At 33.9% G+C, this 11,691-nt stretch overlaps 1 protein-coding gene and 1 non-coding gene across 2 annotated transcripts; both read right to left on the bottom strand.

Annotated features, from left to right (window-relative positions):
• Positions 1 to 1,056: 1,056 nt before the first annotated feature.
• On the bottom strand, positions 1,057 to 1,137 carry TRNAL-AAG. Its single transcript has one exon. It is a non-coding gene; the product is annotated as a tRNA-Leu (tRNA).
• Positions 1,138 to 5,628: 4,491 nt separating this feature from the next.
• Positions 5,629 to 8,772, bottom strand: LOC115996323. Its single transcript, XM_031235527.1, has 4 exons — positions 8,433 to 8,772; positions 7,694 to 7,794; positions 7,336 to 7,594; positions 5,629 to 6,116 (listed from the first exon to the last, which is right to left on the bottom strand). Exons 2-4 carry the CDS (start codon positions 7,775 to 7,777, stop codon positions 5,950 to 5,952), a joined length of 510 nt encoding a protein of 169 aa, XP_031091387.1. The 5' UTR covers positions 7,778 to 7,794; positions 8,433 to 8,772; the 3' UTR covers positions 5,629 to 5,949.
• Positions 8,773 to 11,691: the final 2,919 nt, after the last annotated feature.

Below are 11,691 nucleotides of genomic sequence, written 5' to 3'. Positions count from 1 at the left end.
ATCTCTATTAATAATATTAATCTGAATTATCTTAACCATCTATTTCATTAAATAATTAATCTTAACCATCCATTTGATTAAATAATTTGACCGCCATTTTTTCTACCTATTTTAGGCCTAACTCTCTTTGGCTCTTATTAGTATGGTATAGTATATATATATATATAGTAGAAGTTCTATTTATTCTTAAAAAAAAGAATTATTACATTTATCACTCTACAATTAAAATATGAATTGAATTATTCTAAAAACAAAAATGAATTGAAATAAGCCGGATCATTCAATGAAAATTGACCCAACTTACAATCCAAACAGTTAAAAATTAAATTTTTTTTTTTTACAATTTGTTCAATTCAGTGTTTTTATATTTATCAATGTTTTATTAAAGGGAAAATAGTAGAATAGACTTCCAACTTTATTCAAAAGTGCAATTAGGCCCTTAAACTTTAAAAAAGTGCAATTATACACTCGAACTTGACAAAATGAGTCAAATAAGTCTAATTTACCGGTAACCAACATGTTACTGGTAAAATTATCGATGTTGATCGTCACTAATCACTGTTCACCGTTAAAAACAAAAACAAAATTTCAGTGACCATTTCCACCGGAGAAGACGACGCCCGGTATTGGACTGGTCGTCTTCTCAAATGGAGAAGGCGACTAGATTTGGTCACCTGATTTACAATATATATATATATATATATATATATATATATATATATATATATATATATATATATATATACATTTCTATGCTCTAATGTTTAATTGCACATTTTTAAAATTCAAGGGTTTAATTGTACTTTTAAATAAAGTTGAAAGGTTTATTTGATCCTTTTCCCTTTATTTAATATGATATATAGTATAAAACATGATTTTCCCCAAAAAAAAAAAAAAAAAAAAAGTATAAAACATGATATATAGCAGGCCGAATCTAATACCGTAGTAATAAGAATCTGAAGTTCCTTTCAAAAAAGAATCTAAAGTTCTTAACTTGCTCAGGCCCAAAACCCAGAAATTGCAAGATTGTTTCGGCGGGTTAAAATATTGAAGAAATGTTGAGAGTGGGATTTGAACCCACGCCCTTTCGGACCAGAACCTTAATCTGGCGCCTTAGACCAACTCGGCCATCTCAACAACTCATTAAAACTTTTCAATAAAGTAAATTTAATGCTAGCTTTTCCCGAAATGCTAAACTTAAGAATATGCAAATATAGCAGTTGTATCTGCAAATTAGAAGAGAAAAAATATATTGATAATTTTGTGATTAATTTCACATTTTCACTTTTTTTTTTGTTTTTATAAAAAAAATCATTTAAACGTAGGGACAATTTTAGGTTTAATCTAAAATAGTTTGTTTTGAAGCATTTATTTTATTTTATTTTAAAATTGATCTATATTTAATTCAAAATGTTCTTATATTGAGTGTTATCATCAAATGGCTACAACATGAAAAATATTCTGAACACTTGATGGTTAAATGTGAAAGAATTATGAAATACTAATATTACATATGTCAAAAATAAAATTCGTCAAAAAAAATTATAATATTATCATTGCATGCACATAAATGACCAAAAAAATAAGTCATTTTTTAAAATAAGCTTTCAACTAAATAGATTTTTTTTTCGTTTCGTTTTATTTTTGCTTTTAGTCAAACACCAAAAAATGAAAATATTTTCAAAAAAATGTGATATTTTTCATAAATTATTTTATAGAAAGCAAATAAACCATATTACAAAACTTCATGATTATAATTAATTTGAAAACGTACGACGAAACTTACAAAAGGTACATTTGAAAATCATATTACAAAACTTTAAAGATAATGCCGCACAACCGCACCGGAGCAACAAGGCATGAATAGAAATATATATATATGACTTTGTTCAATTCCCTCAATCCCTAGACCATTTGTGCACAATCGTAACCTCTCTCTAGTCTCTATGAATAACATGCATTTGCCAAATGCATGTTATTTTAACCCACAAATTAAAGGATCTGATACAATAAATATTGCAAGCACACCAACACAGTATCAAATTAGAGTCCTACTTTTGTGTTTGCCTCACACATCTAACCTGAAAATGCTCTTGATAATTGTAAATTTCTATGGTTTTTATGTGCATGTTGTGCCCTTGTATTGCAGTTTTATAGAATGATTTGAAAGTAAATAAACACTACTTATTTGTTCATTTTTGCTATGTTGGAGGTTTTGAGCTGATAAGTTGCGGAATGCAGCAAATCGAGAGCATTTTGGATGTGAATGGAAGGATGTGGGACACTAGCATATGCACGAGGGAAAATCAAGATTCAGTTAAGGCGGGTAGCGGGTGAGCAACCTTGCAACTTGAGTTGAAATGCACATGGCAAACCGAGCAAATAGAGCCAGGGTACTGCAAACCACGGCCTGCAAATGTAGCTCCCAAATTGCCAAAGATCAAAGAAGGCTCCTGCTGAGGTTAGTATGGTGGATCAGAGGCTGAGAAAGTTTTGAAACTAACCTTTGTGAGCCCTAATAAACCTACCAATCCAGACTGAAGTTGCGGGTGGAGAGACTTGTTCAGTTTGTCTGGGCAAGACCAAAGTCACAAATCAAAATGAGGTTTCATATTGTAAGAAGGTGTCGTTGGTGGCAACGTAACAAATGGGAATTCAGAGATAGAGAATTCCATGGATTAAAGTTGTTGGACATTTATGGTTGTAATCTTAGATATTGCGCGTGTGGACAATAAAATGAGTAGGCAATGCATTGATGAAGTCAATAAAGTGAGGAAAGACAAGTGAGGATGCAACAAAATGAGGAGAAGAGTTTTTTCCACTTTTGGTCCTATGACTTTAGTGTTTCCGTCAATTTAGGTACACGACTTTCATTTTGCCATTTTTAGTCATTGACTTTAATTTTTTTGCCACTTTTAGTCCATGACTTTGATTTTTTTTCCACTTTTAGTCCTTTCAGTCATCCGAGCGACAACTTTTAATCGAAATCAACAAATTGTTGTGTCATTAAGGGTAAATAACCTTTAATTATTTATAAATTTATCAATAGACAATTTTATACTTAATGACACAACATTTTATTGATTCCGATTAAAAGTTGGTTCTTAAAAAGCGAAGCAGAACAAGCAAATAACGTTTCTTTTTTCTATTTTTTATCTGATTTTATTTATTAATATATTTAGAAATTTATCAAAATACACTTTTACTGCTTAATGACATAACAATTTGTTGATTTCGATTAAAAGTTATCGCTCGGATGGCCGAAAGGACTAAAAGTGGAAAAAAAAATCAAAGTCAAGGACTAAAAGTGGCAAAAAAAATTAAAGTCAAGGACTAAAAGTGGCAAAATGAAAGTCTTGTACCTAAATTGACGGAAACACTAAAGTCATAGGACCAAAAGTGGAAAAAACTCATGAGGAGAAATAAGGCTGACAAGTTTTATAATTATAGGGGTAATCAAATCCTATACATGTGCTTTAAAAAAGTTGTTAACCAAACAATATATCAGTGTTGCAAAAATCGCGCCTAGGCACCGATTAATCGGCGCTAGGCGGCGCCCGGCCACGTCGAGGAAGGCCGAAATCGGCCTCCTCCGCGGCCGGGCGCCTAGCCGGCCGACTAGGCGGCGCCTAGGCCGCCTGGGCCGCCTAGGCTGGCCGACTGGTTTTTTTTTTTTTTTTATTTAATTAACAAAATTATAAATCTAAAACATTTAAACTATTAATGTTATAATATATTAACTAATACTCTAATAGTCTAATAATAAGTAATAACTTAATAAAATAATAAGTAATAACTAAATTAAACTAATAAGTAATGCACTAATAATTAATACTACGTAAATAATAACTAATAACTTAATAAGTACTCCCTCTGTCCCATTTTACCCGTCCTATTTACTATTCATTGGTCAAACCAACTCTTTCTTCTTTGCTTATTTTCTTTAGTAATTTTTTATTATTTTTAAATTTAAGTTGTTGTGTTTAATAGTACTTTTAATGTAGTTTCTAAATATATAAATTTTATATATTATTGCTAAACTTAATATTATGAAAAATTGGATTAAAAATTACTTCAGTCAAGCATCGTTAAACGAACCAGACAACCATTTCGGGACGGAGGTAGTATTAAATATTTAACTATTAAAGTGTAAAGACTTACAATATTAAACACTTTACAATTATTAACACTTCAAATATTTTTTTTTTTAATTTTTTTTAAATTAAAAAACAAAAAACAAAAAACAAAAAACAAACCTAGGCGCCCCCCAGGCGCCTAGCGATTTTTGCAACCTTGCAATATATATAACTTTCATTCTCATTCCTTGTGTCTAACTCCATAAACAAACACACCCCAAGTATTCTTTCTATCCCATTTTATGTGTTTGACTAAAATTATTTACAATTTAATTTTTTATAATAATAATTTAGTATTAGTACATAAAATTTATATTTTTTGAAACTTTAAGAATAATTTTTTTTTTGAAAGGAAAGAATAATATTAAATACCAAAAATTACATCTAAAAGTAATAAGAAAATAACAAAAGAACATATAGTTGGTTTGAAAAATGAATAATAACATGACAAATAAAATAAAACCAGAGAATAACCCCTTTTTGTATCCCTTAGTACTTTTTTTTTTTTTTTGTGATGATGGAAACTCAATCACTACCCTAGTGTACCCGAATTCAATGGGAAACCCCCACTCCTTTATAATATCCTACAAACCACACAAGAGAGGTAAACGACCTTGTGCAACAGACTTGACCAAGAAAATTGAGAAAAATCAAACTCGTGACCTTTAGATACAAGAATCATACTTCATCCACTTGGTAATTTGTCACTCCTTTTTACAATTGGTAAAAAATGCTGCTATGTAATAAGTGATATTACACCATCCTTATAATAAATTATTGTAATTTTTAATATATTTTTATGGTTTATAATTTGTTATTCAAATATAGAATAATATACTTTTCTTCCGTGTAAAACACAATTTATAAGATTATAAAATTACATTTTGCCTTTATAATTGATAGAAAATGAAAAACTAGATTTCACACTGTTGCTAAAATTGAGAATGGAATGTGATCAAAAGTTTGGTTTAAGAAATAGGTTAAAAATAAATCCATTATATTCTTTGTTTTAATTTTTTTGCTCTTAAAAATAGCATTCCCAGGATGAGTTATTCCTTCTTGAGTTGGAATATCCATTCCAAAGTGACACATGGTATTAGTTATTCCCAAATTTTCAAGAATACCGTTTTTTTTCATAATAATTAAAAAACAAAAATCTTTAAAAATGCTCATACATATATTATTTAATATAAAAGATATATTTATCTTTTGAATACTTTTCATTTTTATTCATTAAATCAATAAAAAACTAAATAATAATTCTTACAAATCAGACAATAGAATAAAATTTATATTGTATTAACATGTAACAAATGTGATTATGCCAATATATGGCTTTTAGCCACCACAATGCAAGAATTGTTAAGTAGCCCGTACTGTTTAGCTCAATGGTTCTAGGCAGTTTTTTGGGGCAAGAAATATGTTAAATATATAGGGGTTATAGTGATGTAAATAGTTAAGGAGTGGTATGGCTAGATAAATAGATGAAGTAGAAGATGAAAGGTTACGCATATTTTTGTATTTAAAATTTAAGGAAAAAATAGTTATTCAAATACCTAAACTGAAAAAATGAAAATAATGCTAGAAAACAATTTTTCTAGAGATAAATGAAAAACATTCTCAATTACTAAACACACCCTTTTCACATTCAAATTTTAAACTAGAAATCCATAATGGAGATGGGAGAGAAGCGACACACAATACCTCTATATAAGCACGGGCACACTGCTATCGCTATAGGTCCGCTTCGGTCTAAAATTATGAATAATTGAGAGTGAAGCAGGGGAACTGGTTGTTTGAATGCAGGAAGGAGTCATTCTGTTGGCTCAGTTTTCTTTGGTGTATCAGACAAGGTGACCATAGATCTAAGAACGCCAGGGCTGATCCTGTCAGCAAGAACTCCTCTCTCAGATATGATAAACGACTTCTCCTTTACATAGCTTTGAAGTTTCTTAGCTTCATAATCCAGTCGAGTTTGATCTGTTTCAAAGTCAAAAGTACTCATGTTAGTTGAACCATTTCATCTTTTGTGCTGAATTACTGGAATGATAGAAAATGCTGCCGAAATCCTAGGTGTGTACAAGGTTCATATCTTTATGGCCATGCATAACTTGAAATTGTAAAATGAGTCATGCTCAAGTCACCACTAGATAAAAGAATAATGTACAAATAATTTCTTTGATACAGGCAGGCATTAAAGTTAAATTATGCATAATGCACAAATCCAGTTGTATAATTCAGCAGTCAATTTTTCATGATTCACAGCCTTCACCATTCATCATCCCCCTTCCGCATTGCCTAGTCTATTCAAACTAAACATTCACCAAGTATCTTGTCTCAAAATTAATTGTTTGTCCACATGCTCAGAATCTCGAGAATTTTATTTTGATTCTGTTGGAAAAAACATTTAGATTTAGAGCCATAGGAAGACAGAACAGAAAGAGAAAATTATAGTTGCGGTTCAAATACATTTTAGGAGTCTTATGGGTTGAACCACCATCTATATAAAATATATGCCTGCTTAGCTTGTTAATGGGGGTTGCATTTTTACATCTATTGCATAGAAGCTGTCAACCTTCCAGAGCTAGATTAAATAACATCATACTAAAGTATTCAAGTATAAAATAATATTAGCGCCAATCCAAAAAAAGTGTTATTACTATTTCTGCAATAAAACAAAGGCCTCATCCATCACTAACAAGGAAAATATGCTTCAAGATGACATTTTCCAATAATAAGTCTTCTAGATCATTAAAACCACTCTCACAGCATCCAATGGAAGAAACCTTCCACACAATTATGTGATTACATTTACTATACCAAGCTACCATTTGCTCAATGATTAACATGAAATACACATCCGTTTTCCCATTCATGGAAATGAAAGAATTATAAGTGATACCCCTATATCACAGATTCACAGATAAGAGTGTACACGAGTCGAGCCGATGCCGAATAGTCCAAGCTTGAAGCTTAGCTCAATTAGAAAAATCAAAGGTCAAGCTCAAGAGCTTGACTGAGCTCTAATTTTTTGAGCTCAATCTCAACTCGACAGTAACCCAATCTAATTCAAATATTTGTAGAATCAAGTTCGAGTAGCTCATGATAGCTTGGCTCATTTAATTCACACATATATTGAGACGATCATACCATCAAGAAAGAAGCATAAACACTAAACAGCATGGTCAAAGAAAGAAACCTTGCTCAAGAATGGTATGGACAGCATGAAATGGAACACTAGCAAAAATATCAGTTCCAGGAAACATAAGCCAAGTTGTCTCCTTCACGTCATGGTTGCCACAAGTTGAACAAACCTCTCTCACCAATGGTTTCGTCTCAATCTCCCTCATTATCGACTCAAAAGGTGAAGGAACGCTGGATTTTGTTGTCTTTGCCCTCTTCCTTAATGCTGTCAATGCTTCCCTGTTTCCATTCCTTTCCCTATCATTTTCAACTAACTGCAATTACATCATTGAAATTCACTTATTCGCTTAGAACTATTACAGAGTATTATTTATAATTAAAAAAAAAAAAAGGTGCACAGGCATTTAAATTACCTGCTGCCGTGCCAATAAAATGTTCTCGCCTTCAATTTCAACCTCAATTAACTTTTCTTGGAACTCCTTCATTGTGGAGTCCATTGTAACCTTTTAAATGCCTAATACATAAGAAACTATAAGCACCTTAAACTATACAAATACCACATAGCAAAATGTACAACCAAAGGCAATGAAGCTTATTCAAATTTTCAAAAAATGGTTTGGAGACAAGAATCATGTCAAATTAGTACTTACATTATGAGCAAGGTACACATAGAGAAACCAGATATATAAAGTGATAAATTATAATGATATTAATTCTTTTACAATTTACACAGCCATACGTGAGGAACAACTTGGGGTGAGCAACTGAAAAACCGATTGGAATTTTTTAGTGTCATAACGGACAGTAGGTTGTCATGTCAGTTCCCTAAAACCAAAAGAAACAAATTATTCCACAATTAATAATTAAAAATTCTATCAGGATTAATTTTCTCAAAAACAGTAACTCCTTTGGTTATTTCTCAAAATTTTACATAAAATATTAATGAACAATTAAAGAAAATTTAAAATTTTCAAAAACGATACACACTGTCCAGACTCCAGAATTAATTTTCAAACACTAACAACAGAGTACAGTGAGCACGATAGGATTTTGTATGAAATATGTAAAAAGAAATACAGAGAGTCGCAGCAATAGCAGCATATAATGTATGAAATCCCTTTTAATTTTAATATGTAAAAAATAAAAAATTACCTTGAGCCTTGGATTTGATACAGTGAAGCGGAGGCGCAGAGGGCTGACTGGCTGAGGGGCGAGGATGAGGTGAGTTCCGCAGAGCCGCTGAGTGCCCGAGTCCCGTACGATCGCCGCTGAGTCGACGAAGTGAGGTCAGACCGTCTGAGGATGTGAGGACTGAGGAGCGAGGGCGGAGGCGAGAGGGAGTAGGGAGTGACCGCCTGATTGGAGTGTTGCAGAGGGAGGAGGGTGTGAGGCGCAGAGGCGGTGAGAGATCAGATGAGGAGGAGTGCTGAACCGTCGTCTGTAGCTGTGGAGTGGAGAAGACGAAGTCCAGAGCCCGAGAACGGAATAAGGAATTAGGGATTAGGGCTAAGAATTAAGATTTTTTTTTTTTTTTTTTTGGTGTAACCAGGTCTCCACCTTTGAATACAATGGCTCTGGATTGTAGGGCACATCTATTGAGTGGGACAATAAACCTAGAGATTTAAGGTTATTTCATATTCAAATCCAATGATCGAACCATTGACATTTGGTTAAGGATGAATGAAACTGAGAATTAAGATTAGTAATTACTGATTTACAAATTAGGATATCTTATCATATATATATTTTTTAATCTTATCTTTATATATTCCCTTACTATAAAAAAGTCAACTTTATTTTTAAAACCAATGCATCTTATTGCATTAGATCGATAGCAAGGCAGTCTACAAGAAAAGAAGGGTGGAGTATTCTTCCATCATCGCAACCTCCTAACAAAGAAACGACATTCTTGGCCAATAAATGGGCGACACGATTCGCAGTTCGCTTAACAAAATGGAAATTTACACTATTTAGGGAGTGTGCTATTTTCTTAATGTCCTCTATTCTAGGAACACATGTAAATGAACATTAACATAACAAGAAAAAGCCTATAATAATGAAAATAACAATTCAATGCATCACATAATCCTCAAATCGCGCTGGAAGTATTTTCATGCGTTTTGACTTGCGAGATTCAACATCATGCATGATCACTTCTTCCCTATTCTCATAGCCACCTTTGCCGTCACCTTTGCCAGCTGCTGTAGCATTGGCAGTTCTCCAAATGGACAGAAAGCTGAGTGACCAGGTAAACATCATGTTCAAGTTATAAAGGTGCTCCTTCCAGACATGAGTATTCCTACTATTCCATAACCCCAACAAAGTACTGCCACCTTTGTCATGGTTTCTTCATCTAAAGTATCTAGACAACCGAAGAACCATTCTTGCAAATTACCGATTGCCTATGATATCACCGGGAGCTCCAATCTTTGCCATACTCTTTTCGCCTCCTGGCAATCTGTAATGCACTGTGTGCAGAGAGAAAGATGAAGAAGAATACACAGAAGGATAAAGGAATTGAAATATATTTTCCATGTGTATTGATAATAAACAAGTAAAGAGATATATATATATAATTAAAGTTAACGGTAATAATAATGAATAAAGGAAATTTACCAAATATGTAGCCTATGTATATGGAGTGAATATATATAAATTCCTAATTATGTATAGAGAGATTAATAGAATATATTGTCCATATTTAATCTTTACACCCCCCCCCCCTCAAGCTGATGGGTGATGCATGACCTTGGATGTGATGGCTTCAAATGATTGTGGAAGTAGACTTTTGGTGAATATGTCAACCAATTGTTGCGTTGAAGGAACGAAGGTGGTGCGAAGTTGGCCATCTTTAATCTTTTCACGAACAAAGTGGCAATCAATCTCAACATGTTTAGTTCGTTCGTGAAAGACGGGATTGTTGGCGATGTGGAGCGATGCTTGATTGTCACAGTGGAGTTGTGCCAGGTGGGTAGGAATGTCTAATTCAGAGAGTAATAGTTGGAGCCATGTGATTTCACTAGCAGCATTAGCCATTGCACGGTATTCGGCTTCAGCTAAGGACCTTGAGATAGTAGATTGCTTTTTTGTTTTCCATGAGATTGGACTTGTGCCAAGAAAGACACAATAACCTGTGGTTGATCGGCGTGTGGTTGGGCATGAGGCCCAATCAGCATCACAGTAAGCATGTAGGCGCAAAGAGTTACGATTGTGTAACATGATACCAAGGTCCGGTGAGCTTTTGATGTACCGAACAATGCGTAGTGCTGCTTGCAAGTGTGGTTCCCGTGGAGGGGACATAAATTGTGAGAGAAGATTGACTGCATAAGTGATGTCTGGTCGAGTTACCGTAAGATAGAGGAGACGACCAATTCAGCGCCTGTAAGTGGAAGGGTCAGGGAGGAGATCACCGTCGTGTGGATTGAGATGATGGTTGACTTCAATGGGTGTTAGTGCAGGTTTGCATGCCAAAAGGCCTGTGTCTGAAAGTATTTTAAGGGCGTATTTCCGTTGATTTAGAAAAATCCCTTTGGAGGAGCGTGTCACTTCTATGCCAAAAAAGTATTTAAGCGAACCAAGATCTTTGAGATGGAATTTGCTCGCGAGATATTTTTTGAGTAGTTTCGTGATGACCATGTAATTCCCTGTAATAATAATGTCATCTACATAAACAAGTAAGATCGTTAGGTAAGAATCTCTCTTATAAGTAAACATTGAATAATCGGCTTTGGATTGTACAAAACCAGCATGCAGGAGAGAGTTAGAGAAAGTGGTGAACCAAGATTTTGAAGCTTGTTTGAGGCCGTAGAGGGATTTATGTAAACGACAAACTCTAGTCTCCCCCTTTCGACGAAATCCTGGTGGTAATTGCATGTAAACCTCCTCATAGAGATCTCCATGTAGAAAAGCATTAGATACGTCAAGCTGACAAGTGGGCCATCCTCGTGCAGCGGCAATGCTTAGGACAGTGCTGACGGTAACTAATTTAGTTATTGGGGCAAAAACGTCCGTGTAATCAAGTCCTTCTAGCTGGGAGTACCCTTTGGCGACAAGACGGGCTTTATATCTTTCAATTGTTCCATCAGGTTTGTATTTAATGCGGTAGACCCATCGACAACCAATAGTCGTTTTACCAGGCGGTAGAGTTTGAAGAGACCAAGTGTTATTTGCTTCGAGGGCCTGTATCTCTTCTTCCATTGCCTTCTGCCATTTAGGGTTAGTTCGGGCTATTGAGAATGAAGTTGGTTCAGTTTCTTTGATAATTGAATTGATGAAGTGTGAGTGGGATGGATTTGAGAGAAATTGAGAGAGTGGATATTTGGGTGTGATAGCTAGGTAATTGATAATCCGATAAGTATTTAGGGGGTTTGGATTGACGTTTTAAACGTCGTGGTGTAGGTTCAGAAGGTGG

Source organism: Ipomoea triloba, chromosome 11 (genome assembly GCF_003576645.1).
Source record: "Ipomoea triloba cultivar NCNSP0323 chromosome 11, ASM357664v1".
NCBI classification, from domain to species: Eukaryota; Viridiplantae; Streptophyta; class Magnoliopsida; order Solanales; family Convolvulaceae; genus Ipomoea; species Ipomoea triloba.
This window is presented reverse-complemented; position numbering and strand designations above follow the sequence as displayed.